The 27810-nt window shown below is 38.3% G+C and overlaps 1 protein-coding gene across 2 annotated transcripts in view; it reads right to left on the bottom strand.

Moving 5' to 3' along the window:
* The window catches only part of WDR70 (WD repeat domain 70), a 312051-nt gene that overhangs the window by 103035 nt on the left and 181206 nt on the right, over positions 1-27810 (bottom strand). For both annotated transcript variants that reach the window (XM_082650638.1, XM_082650639.1), the window contains one exon: positions 7568-7742. In XM_082650638.1, coding sequence (XP_082506764.1) covers positions 7568-7742 — 175 coding nt within the window. The remainder of the gene's footprint in view (positions 1-7567; positions 7743-27810) is intronic.

Here is a 27810-nt window from a genome sequence, read left to right as displayed (position 1 = left end):
GTTTTGCAAAGTGAAAAGGACTCAACTCACTGCTGCTGGCCTTGAAGTTGGAGGAAGGGGGCTATAAGCCAAGGAACGTGGGCAGCTTCTAGAAACTGCAAAGGGCAAGGAAATGGATTCTCCCCTGAAGCCTCCAAAGGAGAAAACAGTCCTGCCAACACCTTGATATTTAGTTCAATGAGATAAGCTACGTAAGTATAAGAAGCCTGTGTTGTTTTAGCCACTAAGTTTTTGGCAAATTTGTTACAGCAACCACAGGAAAACAACAGAATCATTTAAAAATGTAAAAAACATTCTTAGCTTGCAGGTCATACAAAAACAGGTGGTGGGCTAGATTTGGCACATGGGCCGTAGTTTGCTGACGCCTTGTGTAAGCGCTTGCACCAGACTGCCTAGGACTGGATCCCAGTTCTGCCACTTACTAACTGTAATTTTGGGTAGGCAACACAACTTGTTTTTGTCTTGGTTTCCTCACCTGTAAAATAATGATAGTAACTACTTCTATCATAGGATTGTTGTAAGGATTAAATAAAATATTACATGTAAGGTACTTAAAATACTTTAAGTCAATTACCTGGTTTCTAGCTTCTAAAAGTGTATTGACTTCTCTATTCTGCTGTCATCTCCTCTCTAATTCTCTTTGTCTGTATGGATTTATGCTTTAAAAATGCCTTTTCTGTCATTTTAGTGGTGTTTCAGGAGGGAACAGAACTGAATGAATGTGTTTAACTTACCATATTAGTTATGGAAGTCTTAAATTCAATTATTTTTCCTGCCCTCAAAAAACAAGGATAACAGGGACTTCCCTGGCAGTCCAGGGGTTAAGACTCCATGCTTCCAATGCAGGGGGCATGGGTTTAATCCCTGGTCAGGGAACTAAGATCCCACATGTGTGCGGCCAAAACAAACAAGAAAATACAAGGATAACAATCATCTACATTTAAAAGAAAAAGTTTTAACCTGATTTTTTCGAAACCAGTATATTCCCATTTTTACAAATGTTGCTTCCAAAAATATGTGACATTTTACAAGAGCATTATAAGTAAAACTTTAAAGCTTTCATTAAAATAATTGACAAATTAGAACTTAACTTCAGGGCCTGCAAGTAATTTCACACAGTTTTGATGGTTTATTTGTATTTTGAATCGATGACATATTTTTTTGAAAAATGAGCTTTGAAAAATACACGTTAAAAACTCTATAGAATAAAAGTTGTATGCATATGTTTTCTCTTGAATGTTTATTTAAAAAATAATTATAATTCATATCTACTGAGGCACACTAACCGATGGATATATAAAGATCTTCTTTATTGACGATGGTTGTATTTCCATACGTTGAATGACTGGCTCTAGCAGGGATCTACATTCTTATCTTCCTAAGTCATACTTTTAGTCTCCAAAGCATCTGTCACACTCAAATTCATGACACTTTCACAGCCATAATTAAATAGCATCCTGAGATCTAACTTCAACATTCTATAAAAACTGTATATCGCCTAGGAGCTAAAAAGAAAAGAGGAAGAAGACCAACAGTTATTAAAACCTGCTATGTGGGCTTCCCTGATGGCGCAGTGGTTGAGAGTCCGCCTGCCGATGCAGGGGACGCAGGTTTGTGCCCCGGTCCGGGAGGATCCCACATGCTGTGGAGCGGCTGGGCCCGTGAGCCATGGCCGCTGAGCCTGCGCGTCCGGAGCCTGTGCTCCGCAACGGGAGAGGCCACAACAGTGAGAGGCCCGTGTACCACAAAAAAAAAAAAAAAAACCTGCTATGTGCCAGTCCTGTTCTGGGTGCTTTAAATATATTACCAAATATATTCCTCAAAATAACCAGACAAGGTGGGGATCATGCCCTCATTTCATGAATAAGGAAAACGAGTGTGTAGAGAGCTTAGGAAACTCAGGACTGATGGAATGAAAGCCCCAAGTAATGTACAGTGTAATTGTACGTCTCAGGTGTCATTTACAAAAAATGTGCTATAGAACTATGTAGTAGACTTTCAGCTCTCCATATATATTTTCTAAACTCCAAGTATTAGGCCTAATGAAAAGACAGAAAACTATATTCGAATTTTTAACATGACTCTTTATATTTTTTACAGAGACACACCATTTTTTTCCTCAAAGGAAGGTATTAGAACCATTTTATAAATCACTTGATTTTTAAAAATTGTTTAAAAATATCATTTTTTCCTCTATAATGTACTTCTCTCCCCCCAATAGTCAATATTTCACTGCTTTAACTTAAATAACTAATACTGGGTGAAAGCTGAGAATTATTGTTAAGTGTGATCGGTCTTTGCAAAAAGAAGGGAAAAGACACCTTTTTGTCATTTGTCTCATTCTCGGTGAGATGGTAGGTTCTCAAAACTACCACCAGGTAAAGTGTTCCTGATCTAGGAAGATAGCTAGATATATGGACAGACATAGAGCTATGGAGAAAAGTGCAGAAAGATACATACCAGGTAATTTACAAGCATCATGAGTTAGAGATAGGATAATAAGAGTAGAGGCAATTAATAAAACGGTAATAGTAATAATAATTTTGTGAAGTGTATATTTCATGTTTGTAAAATTATGATTCCATTTAAATAAAGAAATTTTGAAAAAGCCAATTAGAACTATATCTATTATTACAAGGCTGTCCATGTTACAGTCTCAAATAAAAAAAGCAAATTGTAAATTCTCCATTATAAAAACAAAACATTTTACTCTGTGTCTGTGTGTGTGTGTGTATATATATATATATATATATATATATATATATACACACATATATATATATGTGTGTGTGCGTGTGTGTGTATATATATACACACACATGCACACACACACACACAAATAAAGGGAAAGATGTAGAAGGCCATAAATCAACCTAATCTTAACTTGGGTTATCTGAAGGTGACTGGAGACATTTAAAGATTTGTGGAACACTGGATGCAAGCTACTACTGGTGATTTTATTTTCTGTATTCTTTCTGCTTCATACCTGTTCTCTTATTCACCAGGGGCTTATGTGCCCAGAAGCTTATCTCCTGGTGTGATTACTAGTTCTTGCCTCAGCTTTCTCTGAATCATACCAACCATTCTCTAGTATGGCTGAGAGAATGTGGGCACTGATCAACCTCTGAGCTAGAGAAATGTCTCTGCAGTGTCTCACAGGCTTGAGGCTTTCCTGGTAAGGGGTTGTAGCGTGTGCTCATGTTCCTAATCTGGGCTGGGGTTGCAGGCCAAAGGAGCAGCAGGAGGCAGTCAGGTGGAGAGCGGGTCAAGTTGCTGGTGGTACCCTATTGCCAAGTCAAACTTCAAATATTATTCCCTCCCATCACCTGGATCTAGGGAAAGCAAAACTCCATGAAGACGATGGGTCCTCATTTTCCTGCCAAAATCTTAGTAGACAAAGAGTGACTGCAGTACAAGGAAGTACAGCATGTTCTTTTAGTAAAGAGTCTAGCATATTGTAGACTCCTGATAGATATTAAAGAGCACTAATGCTGCTTTGAGCAAAATATGTCCAAAGAATTCGGTAGGTGTTTTTATTTGAACAGAAGAAGTCATTGGGTATTCATAAGACTATACAAGCTGGAATATTTTAAAAGCCAGAAATTATACGTGAGAGAGACATGAAAACAATTTTTAAAAATCTATCTATGTTAGGGCTTCCCTGGTGGCGCAGTGGTTGAGAGTCTGTCTGCCGATGCAGGGGACATGGGTTCGTGCCCCGGTCCGGGAAGATCCCACATGCCGTGGAGCGGCTGGGTCCGTGAGCCATAGCCGCTGAGACTGCGCGTCCGGAGCACAGTGAGAGGCCCGCATACCGCAAAAAAAAAAAAAAAAAAAAAAAAAAATCTATCTATGTTAACACAGATTATGTGTTTCTACATCATTAAAGATACATGAAAAATAACATCAGTATCTCCCTCTCTCCCTCTCTCTCTCTCATATCTCTATCTCATTATGCTTTCATATAACAAGGATAGTACTTTATGCTACTAGTTTTTAATGACTTCTTAGAAATAAACTGACAATTCAATAAACAAGTAAAATATACAGTATAGTATGTCAGAAGATGATCAGCCCTATGGAAGAAAATAAGAGGGATAGAGAGTGCCACTGGTGGGGTGAAGGTTGCAACTGTACATAGTGTGGAGTCAGGGAAGGCCTTGCTGAGAAGCGAAAATCTGAGCAAAGTACTGAAAGAGGTGAGGGGGAAAAGCCATGTGAACACCTAAGAGAGAATGTTGGAGGCTGAAGGGTTCTGCATATGCAAAGGCCCTGAGTCAGGGGGCATGCTGTTACCTCTCCAACGTCATCTCCCCATATTCTGCACCTCCCTCACTTTACTCCAACCAAGCAGTGGCCTCCTCGCTGTTGCTCACATAAGTGCTGCTGAATGGGGAATGAGGGATCAGGAAGGCAGCGCAGACCTGCAGAAGCTCCTCTGAACTGGGCTTCCTCTCAAATTTAAAGACAGCCCAGCATCATATGACTGAGAGGGATGCTGGGCAAACAAACACTCCTCTTGAGCGGCAATGTCCAACAGAACTTTCTGCAATGATGAGAATGTTCTCTATCTGTGCTGTCCAATAAGTAGCTAGTATGACCGAGGAACTGAAATTTTAATTATATTTTATTTTATTTTTTTAATACCTTATTGGAGTATAATTGCTTTACAGTGGTGTATTAGTTTCTGCTTTATAACAAAGTGAATCAGTTATACATATACATATGTTCCCATATCTCTTCCCTCTTGCGTCTCCCTCCCTCCCACCCTTCCTATCCCACCCCTCTAGGTGGTCACAAACCACCTAGCTGATCTCCCTGTGCTATGCGGCTACTTCCCACTAGCTAGCTATTTTATGTTTGGTAGTGTATATATGTCCATGCCACTCTCTCACTTTGTCACAGCTTACCCTTCCCCTTCCCCATATCCTCAAGTCCATGCTCTAGTAGGTCTGTGTCTTTATTCCCATCTTGCCCCTAGATTCTCCATGACTTCTTTTTTTTTTTTTTCTTAGATTCCATATATATGTGTTAGCATACGGTATTTGTTTTTCTCTTTCTGACTTACTTCACTCTGTATGACAGACTCTAGGTCCATCCACCTCACTACAAATAACTCAATTTCGTTTCTTTTTATATTTTATTTTAATTATTTTAAATTGAAATAGATGTGGCTAGTGGCTACTATACTAGCCAGCATAATTCTAGAATAAAGGTAGGTCTTGAGAACACAGGAATTTATCACTGATAGACACTTTACTTCTAAGAAAAGAAATACATTTCATTTAATTTGCTGAAGTTCAATTGGTCTAATGAAAATTCTATGATTAAACATGGCAATTGTGATAGCTTTACTTAATTGTCACAAAACATGTATTAACCATTATCCGCCATGTAATTCTTTGGCTACTGTGTGGAAAAAAAACTTTGTTATTAGGGTTTCTTATCTCAGCTTTAGTGTTTCCCTGTAGATGACTTACTATTGCTAAAGTAATAGTTAAGAACATTTTTTAAGCTGTTTTTTTAATCAAACTGCGTTTCCTGCTAGCAAGTTTTTTCCTCTCAATTTGATTTGTCTTCAGGTGACACACATACACATGCAGGTTTAAAACTATGAATGAAATATGATGAATAGGATGTGGTATAATTAGATTTACCTTCATGTATTATTAAATAAACAGAATCAAAGTCTGTGATTAGAAGAATGGCTTAAAAGATTTTGCCGGGGCGGGGGGGAACTGGCATTCAAATAGCTTTGGTTTCTACAAAATGGGAAATAGGAGATATACTAATTATTTCAAGAGATGTGCAAGACCCATCTCTAGAAACTATACTGAACTTTATGAAAATATATGGTTTCTAAGAAAAGGCATATATATATATACCAAACACATCACTATTAAAGCTAGATAAGAAAACTTCATGTTTTAGAATTTCTATGTTTAAATCAACAGCACCCAGAGACGATGAAAGCTAGGAACTAAAAAATTTATTGCTTTGTTAAAACTCAGTTTACAATTCAAAGGATTTTTTAAATCTCTGAGCTGTTATGAAGCATTATGGGGTTTATAGTGGAGATGAAAACAGAAATAAAAAGATCTGACAAACAGAAAATGCCAAAGATATCAGCAATCTGATAGCAATCTCAACATGGACTCCTTTTTCCTATCACTATTTTTTACCTTATTCCAAGAAAACTGACTTTAACTCATCTGCCTGAAAAGACAACTAGGTTTCCTGGGGCCCCTTTCAAAATGTAAGTGTTTGATAGGCAATTTTATTTGAAAGAAAATTATTTTTATATTTGTTAAAAAGAACAAGAATGTAAACTCTATGAAGGCAGAAATTTTCGATAATCTACAGTATTTGCAGTGCCCAGAATAGTGCCTGTATGTAGTATGTACTTAATATTTATTAAATTAAAAATTTGACCATCACCTTTTATTAAAATAACTGGGGCTTCCCTGGTGGCTCAGTGGTTAAGAATCTGCCTGCCAATGCAGGGGACACAGGTTTGAGCCCTGGTCCAGGAAGATCCCACATGCTGTGGAGCAACTAAGCCCGTGCACCACAACTACTGAGCCTGTGCTCTAGAGCCTGTGAGCCACAACTGCTCAGCCCGTGTGCCACAACTACTGAAGCCTGCGCACCTAGAGCCCGTGCTCCACAACATGAGAAGCCACTGCAATAAGAAGCCCACGCACCACAATGAAGAGTAGCCCCCGCTCGCCGCAACTAGAGAAAGCCTGTGAGCAGCAACAAAGACCCAATGCAGTCAAAAATAAGTAAATAAAATAAATTTTTTTTAAATTATAAAAAAAATAAGATAATCAATTTGTATTATAACATTAGTGTAGATTTTCATTTTAACTTTGGTAATCTAGAATCATTCCACTTAAAAATTCTTGTTTTACCATCTATGCATACAACAAAACCCTTTTCAAAGCTTATGGTAATTCACAAAATGAGCCAAAGGCTATTCATTATCTTATTCATTATTTCTGTGGTTAAAGAATTCTATGATCCCTTCCAATTCCAAAGTTTATTTATTCTACTAATGACCAAAAACTGAAAAGAAAAAAAATCTGAAACCTATTCAAATGGAATGTCACAGAATGTCAAAACAAAATATTATTTAAATTACTAAAGAAATAATTGCATAACAACCGATGGATTGTCCTTGCTATTTCATGGTTTTCTCCAATCTTTTAAAGGGTATTTTCTAGTGCTCTGCCTAGTCTTGTTTTATATTACTGTCAAATCCTTCGCTTTCAAAATCAAGTATACTGAGATGTCATATAATAAACTGCATTATGCTTTTTAAATTTTATACCAAAAGATTTAGCTTATTTTAAAAACAAAATCTAATACACACTGGAAAATACTGAGCTGGAATGTTTGCTAAAATGCTGTTTACTGCAACAGTCCCAATGTTTTATCAACTAACACTGAAGTTTAAATTAGAGCTAAACTCAGGAAATTGACCTTCATAATATTTTAACATGATGTTTGGCTTTGTAAGGTGGTTTTCTTCTAAGAAAAGAGGACTTAAATGTCCTTAACTTACAGTCAAATTTCGGTCCCAGATCTGTATGCTTCCATTCTGGCAGGCAGCTGCTATGAGGTTTCCATCTCTACTATATGTACAAGTGGTGGGAATTACTTTTTTACCCTGCATTGTCCGTGGTTTAAACACACTTTTCTGCTTCTTTGGATTTTCAACTTCCCATGTCCTCACAGTCCTAAAAAAGAACACGGAGATCTTCATTTATAAAAAAGAAAGGATTTTAAAATACAAAAGAGTTCACAAAGACTGCTTCACCTTTTAAACATATAAATCTAATTAATGTTTTTAAATTTTTATTTAATATTTAAATAAATATTTAAATAAAATGTGCATTGTAAAACATTCTACGCTTATAAATGAGATTACCCACTAAAATAAAGTGAACCATCCAAATTGTGTTGTCATGAAATCAAATAGCAGGTGGCAAATTCCACTTTAAATCTGTCAGAGCTCTTAGTTCTGACCCTCTAAAGCAGCAGCTTCCAAACAATTCTGACTATACACTCTGATCAGTAAAACTGCTGAACATAATACACCCCCTACATACACACATTAATTTCTAAATTACATGTGTTAATGTACTGCTATATAACACACACCAGAAAACAAACTGAAAAAAACAGGTCACTAAGAAAGAATGATGTCCTGCTCTAGGGCCCAGGCAAATATCTCATGTCTCTGGGGGAGGCTGACTGCCTCAAGTTTCCACCAAGTAACCACTAATAGCAGTCTAGAGCTGGAGCAGAGACAGAACGAACACCTTCCAGCTCACAGCCCCAGGCAAAGGAGTACTGCCACTGAGGGAGGCTAGAATAAAATCTATATGAGAAAAAGCAATACAGAAAAACCAAAGACTAGCAACTTCTTTGCAGAAACTATCCAGGCTAAACCACTACAGACCAACATCTCTTAAGTTCTGAAAGAAAAAAAAAGTCAATCTAATATTCTAAAGCCAGAGAAAACATATTTAAAAAGAAGGTGAAATAGAGGCTTTTTCAGATAAACAAAAGCTGAGATAATTCATTTCCATCAGATATGGACTACAAGAAATGTTAAAAGAAATTCTTCACAAAGAACAAATATGACACAAATGGAAATATGAATCTACACTAAGAAATGAAGAGTGCCTCATATGGTAAAAATGAGGGTAATGTAAAAGACATTAAATGTAAAACATTTTAAATGTTTAAATCTCCTTAAAAGATAAATGGCTATACAGAAAAAATAATAACATATTCTGAGGTTTGTAACATATGTTCAAGTAAAAGGTGTGACAGAAATAGCACAAAGGTTGGGAGGGAGGAATGAAAGTATACAGTTTATACTATATTTGAAATGGTAAAATATTATTTGAATAGAGACTTTGCTACATTAAAGATGTATATTACTAACTCTCAAGCAATCGCTAAGACATTTTTTATAATGAAAATATAATAATGGAGAAAAATGGAAACCAAAAATTAATCTGATCAAAAATAGGAAAAGGAGGCAGCTTCAAGATGGCAGAAGAGTAAGACGCGGAGATCACCTTCCTCTCCACAGATACAAAAGCAATACATCTACACGTGGAACAACTCCTACAGAACACCTTACTGAACGCTGGCAGAAGACCTAAGACCTCCCAAAGGCAAGAAACTCCCCCACGTACCTGGGTAGGGCAAAAGAAAAAAGAATAAACAGAGACAAAAGGATAGGGACGGGACCTGCACCAGTGGGAGGGAGCTGTGAAGGAGGAAAGGTTCCCACACACTAGGAAGCCCCTTCGCGGGCGGAGACTGCGGGTGGCGGAGGGGGGAAGCTCCGGAGCTGCGGAGGAGAGCACAGCAACAGGGGTGCGGGGGGCAAAGCGGAGAGATTCCTGCACAGAGGATCAGAGCCGACCGGCACTCACCAGGCTGAGAGGCTTGTCTGCTCACCCGCCGGGGCGGGCGGGGCTGGGAGCTGAGGCTCGGGCTTCGGAGGTAGGATACCACAGAGAGGACTGGGGTTGGGGTCGTGAACACAGCCTGACAGGGGCTAGTGCGCCACAGCTAGCCGGAAGGGAGTCCGGGAAAAGGTCTGGAGCTGCCAAAGAGGCAAAAGACTTTTTCTTCCCTATTTGTTTCCTGGTGCACTAGGAGAGGGGTTTAAGAGCGCCGCTTAAAGGAGCTCCACAGACGGGCGCGAGCCGTGGCTATCGGCGCAGACCCCAGAGACGGGCATGGGACACTAAGGGTGCTGCTGCGGCCACCAAGAAGCCTGTGTGCAAGCACAGGTCACTATCCCCACCTCCCCTCCCGGGAGCCTGTGCAGCCCACCACTGCCAGAGTCCCGTGATCCAGGGACAACTTCCCCGGGAGAATGCACGGCGCTCCTGAGGCTGTTGCGAAGTCCAGCTGGCCTCTGCCTCCACAGACTTGCCCCGCAACCGTACCCATCCCTCCCCCCGGCCTGAGTGAGCCAGAGCCCCCGAATCAGCCCGTCCTGTCGGGGCTGGGAACAGATGCTCTCAGGAGACCTACACGCAGAGGCAGGGCCAAATCCAAAGCTGAACCCCAGGACCTGTGCGAACAAAGAAGAGAAAGGGAAATCTCTCCCAGCAGCCTCAGGACCAGTGGATGAAATCTCCACAGTCAACTGGATGTACCTGCATCTGTGGAATACCTGAATAGTCAAGGAATCATGCCAAATTGAGGAGGTGGACTTTGGGAGCAAAGATATATTATTTTTTCCCCTTTTTCTCTTTTTCTGAGTGTGTATGTGTAAGCTTCTGTGTGTGATTTTGTCTGTATAGCTTTGCTTTCACCATTTGTCCTACGGTTCTGTCCGTCCATTTTTTTTTTACTTAAAAAATTTTTTTTCTTAATAATTATTTTTTATTTTAATAACTTTATTTTATTTTATACTCTTTCTTTCTTTCTTTCTATTTATTCTCCCTTTTATTCTGAGCCATGTGGATGAAAGGCTCTTGGTGCTCCAGCCAGGAGTCAGTGCTGTGCCTCTGAGGTGGCAGAGCCAACTTCAGGACACTGGTCCACGAAAGACCTCCCAGCTCCACGTAATATCAAATGGTGAAAATCTCCCAGAGATCTCCATCTCAACGCCAATACCCAGCTTCAATCACCAACCAGCAAGCTACAGTGCTGGACACCCTATGCCAAACAACTAGCAACCAGGAACACAGCCCCATCCATTAGCAGAGAGACTGCCTAAAATCATAATAAGTCCACGGAAACCGCAAAACACACCACCAGACATGGACCGGCCCACCAGAAAGACAAGATCCAGCCTCATCCACCACAACACAGGCACTACTCCCCTCCACCAGGAAGCCTACACAACCCACTGAACCAACCTTAGCCACTGGGGACAGACACCAAAAACAACGGAAACTACAAACCTGTAGTTGCGAAAACGAGACCCCAAACACAGTAAGTAAAGCAAAATGAGAAGACAGAACAACACAGAGCAGATGAAGGAGCAAGGTAAACACCCACCACACCTAATAAATGAACAGGAAATAGGCAGTGTACCTGAAAAAGAATTCAGAATAATGATAGTAAAGATGATCCAAAATCTTGGAAATAGAATAGACAAAATACAAGAAACATTTTAACAAGGACCAAGAAAAACTAAAGAGCAGACAAACAATGATGAACAACATAATAAATGAAATTAAAAATTCTCTAGAAGGGAACAATAGCAGAATAACTGAGGCAGAAGAACGGATAAGTGACCTGGAAGATAAAATAGTGGAAATAACTACTGCAGAGCAGAATAAAGAAAAAAGAATGAAAAGAACTGAGGACAATCTCAGAGACCTCTGGGACAACATTAAACGCACCAACATTCAAATTATAGGGGTCCCAGAAGAAGAAGAGAAACAGAAAGAGACCAAGAAAATGTTTGAAGAGATTATAGTTGAAAACTTCCCTAATATGGGAAAGGAAATAGGTAATCAAGTCCCGGAAGCACAGAGAGTCCCATACAGGATAATCCAAGGAGAAACACACCAAAACACATATTAATCAAACGATCAAAAATTAAATACAAAGAAAACATATTAAAAGCAGCAAGGGAAAACCAACAAATAACACACAAGGGAATCCCCATAGGTTAACAGCTGATCTTTCAGCAGAAACTCTGCAACCCAGAAGGGAGTGGCAGGACATATTTAAGTGATGAAGGAGAAAAACCTACAACCAAGATTACTCTACACAGCAAGGATCTCATTCAGATTTGATGGAGAAATTAAAACCTTTACAGACAAGCAAAAGCTGAGAGAGTTCAGCACCACCAAACCAGATTTACAACAATGCTACAGGAACTTCTCTAGGCAGAAAACACAAGAGAAGGAAAACACCTACAATAACAAACCCAAAACAATTAAGAATAGGGGAATAGGGGCTTCCCTGGTGGCGCAGTGGTTGAGACTCCGCCTGCCGATGCAGGGGACATGGGTTTGTGCCCTGGTCCGGGAAGATCCCACATGCCGCGGAGCGGCTAGGCCTGTGAGCCATGGCCGCTGAGTGCCTGCGGGTCCGGAGCCTGTGCTCCGCAACGGGAGAGGCCACAAAAGTAAGAGGCCCGCGTACCACAAAAAAAAAAAAAAAAAAAGAATACGGGAATAGGAACATACATATCGATAATTACCTTAAATGTAAATGGATTAAATGCTCCAACCAAAAGACACAGACTCGCTGAATGGATACAAAAACAACACCTGTATATATGCTGTATACAGGAGACGCAGTTTAGACCTAGGGACACATACAGACTGAAAGTGAGGGGATAGAAAAAGATATTCCATGCAAATGGAAATCAAAGAAAGCTGGAGTAGCATCTCATATCAGACAAAATAGACTTTAAAATAAAGACTATTATAAGAGACAAAGAAGGACACTACATAATGATCAAGGGATCGATCCAAGAAGGAGATATAACAATTGTAAATATTTATGCACCCAACATAGGAGCACCTCAATACATAAGGCAAATACTAACAGCCATAAAGGAGGAAATCGACAGTAACACAATCATAGTAAAGGACTTTAACACCCCACTTTCACCAATGGACAGATCATCCAAAATAAAAATAAATAAGGAAACACAAGCTTTAAATAATCCATTAAACAAGATGGACTTAACTGATATTTATAGGACATTCAATCCAAAAACAACAAAACACACATTCTTCTCAAGTGCTCATGGAACATTCTCCAGGATAGATCATATCGTGGGTCACAAATCAAGCCTTGGTAAATTTAAGAAAATTGAAATCGTATCAAGTATCTTTTCCGAGCGCAATGCTATGACACTAGGTATCAATTACAGGAAAAGATCTGTAAAAAATATAAGCACATGGAGGCTAAACAATACACTACTTAATAACCAAATGATCACTGAAGAAATCACAGAGGAAATAAAAAAATACCTAGAAACAAATGACAGTGGAGACACGACGACCCAAAACCTATGGGATGCAGCAAAAGTAACTCTAAGAGGGAAGTTTATAGCAATACAACACTACCTTAAGAAACAGGCAACATCTCAAATAAACAACCTAACCTTGCACCTAAGCAATTAGAGAAAGAAGAACCAAAAACCCCAAAGTTAGCAGAAGGAAAGAAATCATAAAGATCAGAAATAAATGAAGGAAACGATAGCAAAGATCAATAAAACTAAAAGGTGGTTCTTTGAGAAGATAAACAAAATTGATAAACCATTAGCCAGACTCATCAAGAAAAAAAGGGAGAAGACTCAAATCAACAGAATTAGAAATGAGAAAGGAGAAGTAACAACTGACACTGCAGAAATACAAACGATCATGAGAGATTACTACAAGCAACTCTATGCCAATAAAATGGACAACCTGGAAGAAATGGACAAATTCTTAGAAATGCACAACCAGCCAAGACTGAATCAGGAAGAAATAGAAAATATGAACAGACCAATCACAATCACTGAAATTGAAACTGTGATTAAAATTCTTCCAACAAACAAAAGCCTATGACCAGATGGCTTCACAGGCGAATTCTATCAAACATTTAGAGAAGAGCTAACATCTATTCTTCTCAAACTCTTCCAAAATATAGCAGAGGGAGGAACACTCCCAAACTCATTCTACAAGGCCACCATCACCCTTATACCAAAACCAGACAAAGATGTCACAAAGAAAGAAAACTACAGGTCAATATCACTGATGAACATAGATGCAAAAATCCTCAACAAAATACTAGCAAACAGAATCCAACAGCACATTAAAAGGATCATACACCATGATCAAGTGGGATTTATTCCAGGAATGCAAGGATTCTTCAATATACGCAAATCAATCAGTGTGATACACCATATTAAGAAATGGAAGGAGAAAAAACATATGACCATCTCAATCGATGCAGAGAAAGCTTTTGACAAAATTCAACACCAATTTATGATAAAAAAAAACCTGCAGAAAGCAGGCATAGAGGGAACTTTCCTCAACATAATAAAGGCCATATATGACAAACCCACAGCCAACATCGTCCTCAATGGTGAAAAACTGAAACCATTTCCACTAAGATCAGGAACAAGACAAGGTTGTCCACTCTCACCACTATTATTCAACATAGTTTTGGAAGTTTCAGTCACAGCAATCAGAGAAGAAAAAGAAATAAAAGGAATCCAAAATGGAAAAGAAGTAAAGCCGTCACTGTTTGCAGATGACATGATACTATACATAGAGAATCCTAAAGATGCTACCAGAAAACTACTAGAGCTAATCAATGAATTTGGTAAAGTAGCAGGATACAAAAGTAATGCAAAGAAATCTCTTGCAGTCCTATATACTAATGATGAAAAATCTGCAAGTGAAATTAAGAAAACACTCCCATTTACCATTGCAACATAAAGAATAAAATATCTAGGAATTAGCCTGCCTAAGGAGACAAAAGACCTGTATGCAGAAAACTATAAGACACTGATGAAAGAAATTAAAGATGATACAAATAGATGGAGAGATATACCATGCTCTTGGACTGGAAGAATCAACATTGTGAAAACGACTCTACTACCCAAAGCAATCTACAGATTTAATGCAATCCCTATCAAACTACCACTGGCATTTTTCACAGAACTAGAACAGAAATTTCACAGTTTGTATGGAAACACAATAGACCCCGAATAGTCAAAGCAATCTTGAGAACGAAAAATGGAGCTGGAGGAATCCGGCTCCGTGACTTCAGACTATACTACAAAGCTACAGTAATCAAGACAGTCTGGTACTGGCACAAAAACAGAAATATAGATCAATGGAACAGGACAGAAAGCCCAGAGATAAACCCACGCACATATGGTCACCTTATCTTTGATAAAGGAGGCAAGAATACACAGTGGAGAAAAGAGAGCCTCTTCAATAAGTGGTGCTGGGAAAACTGGACAGGTACATGTAAAAGTATGAAATTAGAACACTCCGTAACACTCCACACAAAAATAAACTCAAAATAGATTAAAGACGTAAATGTAAGGCCAGACACTATCAAACTCTTAGAGAAGAACATAGGCAGAACACTCTATGACATAAATCACAGCAAGATCGTTTTTGACACACCTCCGAGAGAAATGGAAATAAAAACAAAAATAAACAAAATGGGACCTAATGAAACTTAAAAGCTTTTGCACAGCAAAGGAAACCATAAACAAGACCAAAAGACAACCCTCAGCATGGGAGAAAATATTTGCAAATGAAGCAACTGACAAAGGATTAATCTCCAAATTTACAACCAGCTCATGCAGCTCAATATCAAAAAAAAAACCAACCCAATCCAAAAATGGGCAGAAGACCTAAATAGACATTTCTCCAAAGAAGATATACAGATTGCCAACAAACACATGAAAGAATGCTCAACATCATTAATCATTAGAGAAATGCAAATCAAAACTACAATGAGATATCATCTCACACCGGTCAGCATGGCCATCATCAAAAAATCTACAAACAATAAATGCTGGAGAGGGTGTGGAGAAAAGGGAACCCTCTTGCACTGTTGGTGGGAATGTAAATTGATACAGCCACTATGGAGAACAGTATGGAGGTTCCTTAAAAAACTAAAAATAGATCTACCATACAACCCAGCAATCCCACTACTGGGCATATACCCTGAGAAAACCAGAATTCAAAAAGAGTCATGTACCCAAATGTTCATTGCAGCTCTATTTACAATAGCCTGGAGATGGAAACAACCTAAGTGCCCATCATCGGATGAATGGATAAAGAAGATGTGGCACATATATACAATGGAATATTACTCAGCCATAAAAAGAAACGAAATTGAGCTACTTGTAATGAGGTGGATAGACCTAGAGTCTGTCATACAGAGTGCAGTAAGTCAGAAAGAGAAAGACAAATACCATATGCTAACACATATATATGGAATTTAAGAAAACAAATGTCATGAAGAACCTAGGGGTAAGACAGGAATAAAGACACAGACCTACTGGAGAACGGACTTGAGGATATGGGGAGGGGGGAGGGTGAGCTGTGACAGGGCAAGAGAGAGGCATGGACATATATACACTAACAAACGTAAGGTAGATAGCTAGTGGGAAGCAGCCGCATGGCACAGGGATATCGGCTCGGTGCTTTGTGACCGCCTGGAGGGTGGGATAGGGAGGGTGGGAGGGAGGGAGATGCAAGAGGGAAGAGATATGGGATCATATGTATATGTATAACTGATTCACTTTGTTATAAAGTAGAAACTAACACACCATTGTAAAGCAATTATACCCCAATAAAGATGTTAAAAAAAAAAAAAAGAAAAAAGGGAGAATATTAAATCCAAAGCTAGCAGAAGGAGGGAAATGAGAATAGAAATGAATAAAACAGAAAACAGAAAACCAGTAGAGAAACCAAAAGCTGGCTATTTGAGAAGATCAATAAAATTAATGAATTTCTAGCTGGAATGATTAAAAAACAGAAATTGGAGACAACATCAAACACCAGTATCTTGAATGAAAGAGAAATATCACTATAGAGCTTAATGACATTGAAAGAATAATAAGGAAATTTTATGAATGAATTTATATAAATAAATTTGATAATTTAGATCAAGTGGACAAATTTCCTTAAAAGACAAACTACCAAAGCTCACTCAATAAAAAATAAATAACTAGAATATTCCTATATGATTTTAAACTAAGTACATAGTTTAAAATTCTCCCACTAAGGATGACTTCACTGTTGAATTCTACCAAACACTTAAGAAAGAAATAATACGTTAAGAAAGAAACAGCTGCCTACTGAATGGGAAAAGATATTTGCAAAGATATATCTCATAAGGGGTTAATATCCAAAATATACAAAGAACTCATACAACTCAACATCAAAAATCAAACATCCTGACGGGAGGAGATATGGGGATATATGTATATGTATAACTTTGTTATAAAGCAGAAACTAACACACCATTGTAAAGCAATTATACTCCAATAAAGATGTTAAAAACACAAATGGGCAGAGGCAGGACAAAGTTTCCCCAGACAAAGAGCAGCCCTCCCCACAACAGTGCTCTTGAGTAGCCCCATGTGGCCCCAGTAGAAAGCCTCTGATGACTTTGACAGATGAAGTTACAACAACAGCAGAGCCCAACGGGAAGAAGAAAGACTCCTCTTCTTTCCCAGCAAGGACTCCTCTTCTTTCCCGGCAAGGACTCAGCCAATGAAAAGACATGGACTCTGTTTACTACAGCCCTCCCAACTTCCTTTTGCCCTCTATAAAAGAGTTCTCCTTCCCATGCCTCTGGGGACTTGCACATGGCTCCATGGTGGCAGACCTTGAATTGCAATTCTCTGCTGATCCCAAATAAACCCATTTTGCTGGAGAAATATCTGACAGTCTGTTTGTTTCGGGTCAACAAGAGGAAGGGAGTTAACAAGATCTGGGGACTCTGGAAGACTCAGAAAGGCAAATTATCCACTTGACACATTTGAATGGACACTAGTTGACACCTCTCAGGCTGACCAGATGTAGGACTATAAGACCCCCCAAAACAAGAATAAACTACAGGAGATTTAAAAAAAAATAAAATGGGCAGAGGATCTGAATAGACATTTTTCCAAAGAAGTTTTATACAGATGGCCAATAAACACATGAAAAGATGCTCAAATCACTAATCATTAGGCAAATGCAAAATAAAGCCATGATGAGATACCACCTTACACCTGTCAGAATGGCTATTATCAAAAAGACAACAAATAACAAGTGTTGTCAAGGATGTGGAGAAAAAGGAACCCTGTGCACTGTTGGTGGGAATATAAATTGGTGCAGCCACTATGGAAAACAGTATGGAGATTCTTCAAAAAACTGAAAACAGAACTACCATATAATCCAGCAATTCCACTCCTTGGTATTTATCCAAAGAAAAAGAAAACACTAATTTGAAAAGATATATGCACCCTTATGTTCACTGCAGCATGGATATTGATATGGAAGCAACCCAAGTGCCCATCAACAGATGAATGGATAAAGAAGATGTGGTGTGTACACACACACACACACACACACACACACACACACACACGCACACACACACACATACATACAATGGAACATTACTCAGCCATAAAAAAGAAATGAAATCTTGCCATTTGCAACAAGATGAATGGACCTGGGGGTATTATGCCAAGTGAAATAAGTTAGACAGAGAAAGACAAATACTGTATGATTTCACTTACATGTCAAACTTAAAAAACAAAACAAGTGAACAAACATAACAAAACAGAAACAGAGTCATAGATACAGAGAACAAACAGGTGGTTGCCAGAGGAGAGGAAGTGGGGGTAGGAGAGAAATAGGTGAGGGAGAATAAGAGATATAAACTTCCTAAATTAGGAAAAGAAAGAAAAAACCCAGAAAAAAATCCAGAAAAAAAGAAAAAATGCTATCACATATCCACTATATGTGGAATCTAAAATATGTCACAAATGAACTTAACTACAAAACAGAAACAGACTCACAGACACAGAGAACAGGCTTGTGGTTGCCAAGGGGTCAGGGGTGTGGGGGAGGGATGGATTGGGGGTTTGGGATTAGGAGATGCAAACTATTATATAGAGAATGGATAAACAGCAAGGTCCTACTGTATAGCACAGGGAACTATATTCAATATCCTGTGATAAACAATAATGGAAAAATATGAAAAAGAATATATATGTATATGTACAGCAGAATCATTTTGCTGTACAGCAGAAATTAACACATAAATCAACTATACTTCAATAAAATAAATTTTAAAAAATTTTTTAAGGATACAAACTTCCAACTGCAAAATAAATGAGTCATAAGTATGAAATGTACAGTCTGGGAATACAGTCAATAATTACACAATATCTTTGTATGGTGACAGATGGTAACGAGACTTACCCTGGTGATCATTTTGAAATGTATAGAAATATTAAATCACTATGTTGTGTAACAGGAACTAACATAGTGTTGTAGCAAATTATACTTCAAAAATAAACAAACAAACTCATAGAACTAGATCAGATTTGTGGTTACCAGAGGCGGCTGGTGTGTGTGTTGGGGGGAGGGCGCAAGGGGCAGTGTGTGGAGAAATTGGATGAAGGCAGCCAAAAGGTACAAACGTCCAGTTGTGAGATAAATAAGGACTAGGGATGCAATGTACAACATGATAAATATAATTCACATTGCTGTATGTTATGTATGAAAGTTGGTAAGAGAGTAAATCCTAAGACTTCTCATCACAAGGAAACAAGTGTTTTCGATTTCTTAAATTTTGTATCTGTATGAGATGATGGATGTTCACTAAACTTACTGTAGTAATCATTTCATGATGTATGCAAGTCAAATCATTATGCTGTACTCCTTAGACTTACTTATACAGTGTTCCATGTCAATTATATCCCAAAACTGGAAGAAAAAAATAAAAGTAAAAACATCTGGGGGACTTCCCTGGTGGCACAGTGGTTAAAAATCCACCTGCCAATGCAGAGGACACAGGTTCGATCCCTGGTCCAGGAAGATCCCACATGCCACACAGCAACTAAGGACATGCGCCACAACTACTGAGCCTGTGCTCTAGAGCCCGCGAGCCACAACTACTGAGCTCGCGTGCTGCAACTACTGAAGCCCGCGTGCCTAGAGCCCGTGCTCCGCAACAAGAGAAGCCACCGCAACGAGAAGCCCACACACTGCAACGAAGAGTCGCCCCCACTCGCTGCAAATAGAGAAAACCCACATGCAGCAACAAAAACCCAACACAGCCAAAACAAAAAAAAAAAAAAAAAATCTGAAGGAAGGAAGGGGGGGAGGGGAGGAGAGGGGAGAGGAGGGGAGGGGAGAGGAGGGGAGGGGAGGGGAGGGGAGGGGAGGAAGGAAACCAACTCTATATAAACCCTTCCAGAAAATAGAAGAGGGAACACTCCTAAATTCATTCTATATGACCAGCATTACCCTGAAGTCAAAACCAAAGTCACTACAAGAAAACAAAACTATGCATCCATATCCCCAATGAACACAGACACAAAATTCCTTAACAAAATATCAGTGTATAAAACTAGCAGTGTATAAAAATGATACTATAGGGCTTCCCTGGTGGCACAGTGGTTGAGAGTCCGCCTGCCGATGCAGGGGACACAGGTTCGTGCCCCGGTCCGGGAAGATCCCACATGCCGCGGAGCAGCTGGGCCCGTGAGCCATGGCCGCTGAGCCTGCGCGTCCGGAGCCTGTGCTCCACAGCGGGAGAGGCCACAACAGTGAGAGGCCCGCGTACCGCAAAAAATAAATAAATAAATAAAAATGATACTATGACATGATTAAGTGTTATTTAAACCAGGAATACAAAGGAGGATTGAAAGGACTGAAAATTAAACAATATAATACACCATATCAACAGACTAAAAAAGATATCTGATCATCTCAATTGATGCAAAATAAGCATTTGAAAAAAAATTCAACACCCACTCGTGATTAAAAAAACAAAACAAAACAAACTCTCAGCATTCTAGGACTAGGATTGAACTTCTTCAACCTGACAGAGGACAGCTATGAAAAATTTACAGGTAATATACTTAATGGGGAAAGGCTGAACGCTTTCCTCTTACGCTTGAGAACAAGGCAATGATCTCAAACCCTCACCCTCTCTTTATACTAGAGCTGCCCACCAGTGCAATAAGGCAAATAAAAAATATTAAAGGATTACAGACTAGAAACAAGAAATAAAACTGTCATTATTAAGAGATCACATGATCATCTATATAGATAATCCCAAGAATCTGCAAAAATGTTAGTAGAACTAATAAGTGAGTTTAGCGTGTCACAGGATACAAGGTAAATAATCATAAATCAATTCTATTTCTATTGACTAGCAACAAACAACTGGATGTAGAAATTATGAAAATAATACCATTTATAACAGCATGAATAAATACTGAATCTGTCAAGACATGTGTAGTATCTGTACACTAAAAACCATAAAATATTTCTGAGAGAAACAAAAGAAGATCAACACAAATGAGAAGATATACTGTATTCATGGAGTCAATACTGTTAAGATTTCAATTCTGCCCAAATTAATCTTTAACTTCAATGCAATCTCAATCAAAATTCCAGCAGAGTCTCCTTGGGGGTTAGAAACTGATTAAGCTAACTCTAAAACTTACAAGGAAATGCAAACAACTTGGAACAGCCTAAAACAATTCTGGAAAAGACAGAAACTCATTCTACCCAGACTCCCAGATAACCTTCTAACTCCCACATTATAACACCAATCACATAAGTTGTAATTAGACATACTGACATCTATTTCTTCTATGAAAAGAGCTCCATTAGAGCAAGGGCTCTGTCTGGTTTTTGTTTTATTTTTTTAAATCTTTGTATGCACAAAGAGGTTCTACCAAATCTCTTGAACCCAATAGGAACATAAAACATACTAGGTTCTCAATAATTGCTTTGAATGAATGAAAGAAATTCACTGCCTATTTAAGCTAGAAATCAATTATATTGAGATATAACCAACATACAATGAAATGTAACTGAATTTTAAATGTATACGTTTAAAGTAGCCAGCATTTGCTGTCAAATATTTATGATTTTTTCCAAATGAAGGTTTTTTTTTTTTTTTAAAAATAACTTTTGCATGTCTTCTCCCTAAGCTTTGCTTGGGAACTTAATCAGCTGTTTAACATTACGAAACCCTAGTTTTCAGAGCTGTCAAACCCAGTGCCTAATATAAGAATGCATTCACTAAATTTTAGGAACTACTAACTAGCAAAATGTAAGCTCAAATAAGAGTTTGGGAACAGAACACAGGAACAACTTTGCAACTTCAGGATACAAAGCAACCTAGTGGAAGATCCAGGAGACTTAACTTCAGTGTTACGAAACACTGTGACAACTAGAAGCCATCGGCAGTGTGACAGATACTGCTAGCAGCATACTCCAACATCCATTCTCTTTTCTTCTCTAAGTCTGTATTTCCCAGCCTCTTGCAGATACATGTGATGAAATGTGGCAACTATGCTTTGACCAACGTGGTGTAAATGGAAGGGTACTAAAGAACTCTGGGAAAGTCTCTAAAAGAAGGGTGCAGACCCTTCTTCACCCCTTCTTGTTTACTCCTTCCTCTGCCAGCAATTTGGATATGATTCTGGACTCAAGCAGCATCTCAGAGCAACAAAATAGAAGGCCCTGGTCCTTGATGACACTAAAGCCACCAAACCAATGCTGGAGTGCCTATGGATAGACTTCTCTTACTGATGGATGGATAGATAGGTAGGTAAAGTTTACTGGGGTATAACATACTTCCAATGAAATTCATCCTTTTAAATGTGCAGTTCTGTGAGTTTTGACAAATGCATAATTCTACCACTCCAAAAACTTACCTTGTGTTGTTTCTTTATAGAAAACCCCTCACATCCCCAGCTTCAAAGTTGGCAACTACTGACCTGTTTTGTATCCCTATAGTTAAGCTTTTTCCAATATTATATAATAGGAATCACATGGTATGTAGCCTTTTGAGCCTTGCTTCTTTAACTTAGCATAATGTATCTAAGTTGTTGTGTATATCAGTAGTCCATTCCTTTTTGTTGCTGAATAACATTCCACTATACGGATATACCACATTTTGTTTTCCATTCGCCAAATGCAGGATAGCAGGTTGTTTCCAGTTTGAGGTGACTACAAATAAAGCCACTACAAATATTCATGTACAGTTTTGTAGGTTTTTTTTTTTTCTTGGTAAAAATAAGTTGTCATTTCTCTTGGCTAAATACTTAGAAATGGAATTGCTGGCCATATGAGAAGTATGTGCTTAACTTTATAAGAAACTGCTAACCTGTTTTCCAAAGTGGTTGTTCCATTTTGCATTTCCACCAGCAATGTATAAGAGTCCCAATTACTCCATATCATTGTCAACACTTGGTCATATCAGCTTTTTTTTAAGCCATTCTAATAGGTGCATATTGTTAGTATGATTTTAATTTACATTTCCAAAATGACTAATGATATTGAAGATCTTTCCATGTACTATTTGCCTACCATTTCTCTTCTTTGGTGAAGTGTCTCTTCAAATCTTTTGCCTGTTTTCAATATTTAGTTGTTTATTTTCTACTACTATTTTTTGAGAGTTCTTTAGATATTATCGGTACAAGTTCTGTATCAGATACGTGTTTGGCAAATATTTTCCAAGTCTGTAGCTTGCTTTTTCATTTTTTTTAAACAGTCTTGCAAATAGCAGATGTTTTAAATTTTGATAAAGCCCTATTTATCAAATTTTTTTATATTGTATCTAAAAAATCTTTGCCTAACCCAAGGTCATAGAAATTCTCCTATGTTTTCGTCTAGAAATATCATAGTTGTTTTTTTTTTTTTTGCTGTACACGGGCCTCTCACGGCTGTGGCCTCTCCCGCTGCGGAGCACAGGCTCCGGACGCGCAGGCTCAGCGGCCATGGCTCACGGGCCCAGCCGCTCCGCGGCAATGTGGGATCTTCCCAGACCGGGGCACGAACCTGCGTCTCCTGCATCGGCAGGCGGACTCCCAACCACTGCACCACCAGGGAAGCCCTAGAAATATTATAGTTTTAAGCTTTCCAATTAGGTCTATGATCTATTTGAATTAGGTTTTATATGTGGTATGAATTAGGTTTCATATATGTTTTTTTAACATATGGATATACAATTATTCCAATACTATTTGTACCTGAGCATTATAAAACCTTACTCCCAAATGAATGTTTTCTGTATTGTTTACTTGTCTCTGTTCAGTATGTTTTCCATAGTTAATATGCACAAAAAGTTGAGAAATACCTAGTGTGCCTTTTCTTTCTATCCTCAGCTCTGCAACACTGGAGATAAATTATGATAGTTTCTCTTTTTTTACAACTGAACATCTGCAAAAGTCAGATGATACTTTAGAACTACGATATGAAAGCCCCCACACAAGTACTATAAAGTATCATTATCATTATCTGGTTTGTTTAAAGTTCATCTGTAAAACTGGGATAATAATACCAACAATGAGGGGTTGCGAGGATTAAATGAGATTAGGGATGTAAACGTGTCTAGGACAGTACTTGGAATACAGCAGGTACTCAATAAATACTAGTTTCTTTCTGCTCTTCCTCTTAGACCATAAATAAAACATTAAAGGTAATAAACCCAACAACTAAGTATGTTCCATTATTTCAGTGGTATATTAACAGGTTGAGCTAGTTATCAATATAACAGAAAGAAAAAGCAGCTAGCCTAGCGTATAGATGTATGAAATATAAATTTACACAGCATCTAATGGTGACTAATAACATTATTGTTTTATGGCTCTGATTCTCTGAATCTACACCTGAAAAAATGGATGCTAAAATGCTAGGCCATTAGGTATCTGTCAAAACATTTTATGCTGAAGACCACATATTTTGAAACTTGGAGTGAGATCTGGTCTTGTAAAACTAAAACTGTGTTTCATAAAAAAGATTTAAAAGTAGAAGAAGGATCTGCCTGGGCCTTTCGGGACACAAAATGAAAAGACCCAAAAGACAAGAAAAAGACACAGGTGGGGTCATTACATTGCCCCAGGCACAAATACTTTCTATCTTAAAATTTTGAATTCTTTCCAGATACAAGTTCTAAACTTTCTGGCATCTGCTGCATAAATGCATCACAGCATTTGGCAGAAGTCAAGGGAAGCATTAATTTTGCATGGAAATCACTTAAGAGATCTTGGTTTAATTTTTCTCGAAAGACTACACAAGCAACTTGAGTGATGTAAGAGTCTGAAACATGCTGGCTCTCTTCGCAGAACAAATCCAACAAGAAAAACCTTCTTTTCAAAAATGCCCAAATATTAAAGGTATTATCCCACAGAAATGGGGAAAATATCTTTTCTATATAAACCCACAACAATCTTTATAAACATATGTAACCCACATTATGCACACAAAGTAATTGCACCAAAAATATAGTTGCATTTAGGTGAAATGTATTTTGTGTTAATGTTCTATACTTAAAATTATTAAAATAAGGCTTTATGAAATCTAGACTTAGAGTAAGGAATAAATGCTACAATAAATAACCAGTTATACCCTTACATTTATGGCCAATTGATTTTCAATAAATATGCCAAAACAATTTCATGGAAAAAGAATGGTCTTTTCAAAAAATGATGCTAAGACAGCTAGATATCCATATGCAAAAAAGATGACTGTGGACCTTTACTTCACATCATAGAAAAATCAGCTCAAAATGGATCATAGACATAAATGTAAAACTCTTAAAACATGACATTGGATTAGGGCATGATTTCTTAGATGGACACCAAAAGCACAAATGATAAAAGGAAAAAAAAGATAACATGGACATCATCAAAATTAAAAATTTACATGCTTCGAAAGATACTATGAAGAAAGTTTAAAAACAAGCCATAGACTTGGAGAAAATATTTCTAAATCATATATCTGATAAGAGACTGGTATTGAGAATACTTAAATAATTTTTACAAGTCAATAAAAAGATAAGTGACCCATTTTTTAATGGGTAAAGCACTAAAGAATATATACAAATGCCCAATAAGCACATAAAAAGAAGCCTGACATCATTTGTTATTAAGAAAATGTAAACCAAAATCACAGTGAGATACCATTTCATACCCAATAATCAAAAGACACATAGTAATAAGTGTTGGTGAGGAAGTAAAGAAACGGGAACCCTTATACTTTACTGGTAGGAAGGTAAGATGGTGGAGCCAGTTTGGAAAACAGTTTGGCAGTTTTGTAAAATATTAAACAGAAATTTACCACATAACTCAGCAATTCCACTCCTAGGTATCCACCCAGGAGAACTGAAAACATATCCCATGCAACAACTTTAACATGAATCTTCATAGAAGCATTATTTATAATAGCCAAAAACTGGAAACAACCCCAATGTCCATCAACTGATGAATGGATAAACAAAATGTAAAATTGTCGTACAATGGAAAACAACTTGTTTGGCAATAAAAAAGAAAAAGGAGTGATATGTACTATAGTATATGAATTTTTGAGGCTGCCATAACAATAACTACAAACTGTGTAGCTTAAAACAACAGAAATATATCCTTTCACAGTTCTGGAGGCCAGAAGTCTACTCCCTCTGGAGGCTCTAGAGGAAAACTCCCCCTTGCCTCTTCCAGCTTCTGGTGCCTGTCAGCACTGATTGGCTTCACTGGTTTATAACCACAACAGTCCCATCTCTGCCTCTATCTTTACATGGCCACCCCCTCTGTATGTCTTCTCCTTGTTTTGTCTCTTATAAGGATTCTTGTCACTGGATTTAGGGACCACCTGAATATTCCAGGATGATTTAATCTCAAAATGCTTAATAACTACATCTGCAAAGATCCCTTTTCCAAGTACGATAACATTCAAAAGTTCCAGGAATTTGAAATAGAAATATATTTGTGAGCTACCTACCACTCAAACCACTACCCACTGTAATATGGACGAACCTCAAAACACATTATGCTAAGTGAAAGAAGCTAGACACAAAAGATCATATATCGTATAATCCTATTTATCTGAAATGTCCATAAAAAGCAAGTATATAGACAGAAAGCAGATCAGCAGGTTGCCTAGGTCTGGAGGTTATAATGCAGAATGACTAAACATGGATTCTTCTTAGGGTGATGGACATATTATAAATTAGATTGTGTGGTGATTACCCAACTCTATAAATATACTAAAAATCATTTAATTGCCCCATCCTCTTCTAGTTTCACCTGCTGAACGTCTCATTAAATTTCTAGAAAAACCACCAACAATTAAACATTTCTGAGAATCACTTTCAGAAATCTCGATGAGGAAGTCGATCAAATGAAATTAGAAGATTCTCAATTAAAAATATATACCAAAATACTTATTAGCCAAAAATTATGCCCTGTTCTTATAAACCAAATAACCCTGAAGCTCTTTACAAAGCATTTTTAAAATCTTTTATTTCATTAAATCAAACAACAAGAGAGATCAGGGTCTAGTACATAAAATAAGAAGCAAAGGATCCTGGAGTGGTGGTGGCGGGATGAATTGGGAGATTTTGACTGACAAATATACACCAATAAGTATAAAATAGATAACTACTAAGAACCTACTGTATAAAAAATATAATAAAATAAAATTCAGAAAGACCTTCAAGATGGGGGAGGAGTAAGATGTGGAGATCACCTTCCTCCCCACAAATACATCAGAAATACATCTACATGTGAAACAACTCCTACAGAACACCTACTGAACACTGACAGAAGACCTCAGACTTCCCAAAAGGCAAGAAACTCCCCATGTACCTGAGTAGGGCAAAAGAAAAAAGAACAAACAGAGAAAAAAGAATAGGGACAGGACCTGCAGCAGTGGGAGGAAGCTGTGAAGGAGGAAAGGTTTCCACACACTAGGAAGCCCCTGCACTGGCGGAGACGTGGGTGGCGGGGGCGGGGAAGCTGTGGAGCCGTGGAGGAGAGCACAGCAACAGGGATGTAGAGGGCAAAGCAGGGAGATTCCTACACAGAGGATCGGTGCCGACCAGCACTCAACAGCCTGAGAGGCTTCTCTTGCTCACCCGCCGGGACGGGAGGGGGTGGGAGCTGAGGCTGGGGCTTTGGAGGTCAGATCCCAGGGAGAGGACTGGGGTTGGCTGCGTGAACACAGCCTGAAGGGGGCTAGTGCGCCACAGCTAGCCGGGAGGGGGCCCCGGAAAAAATGTGGACCTGCCTAAGAGGCAAGGGACCATTGTTTCAGGGTGCGCGAG

This window comes from Grampus griseus (genome assembly GCF_964374135.1).
Source record: "Grampus griseus genome assembly, chromosome: 3".
NCBI classification, from domain to species: Eukaryota; Metazoa; Chordata; class Mammalia; order Artiodactyla; family Delphinidae; genus Grampus; species Grampus griseus.
Note: the sequence above shows the minus strand (reverse complement) of the source record. Positions and strands in the feature narration are given on the sequence as shown.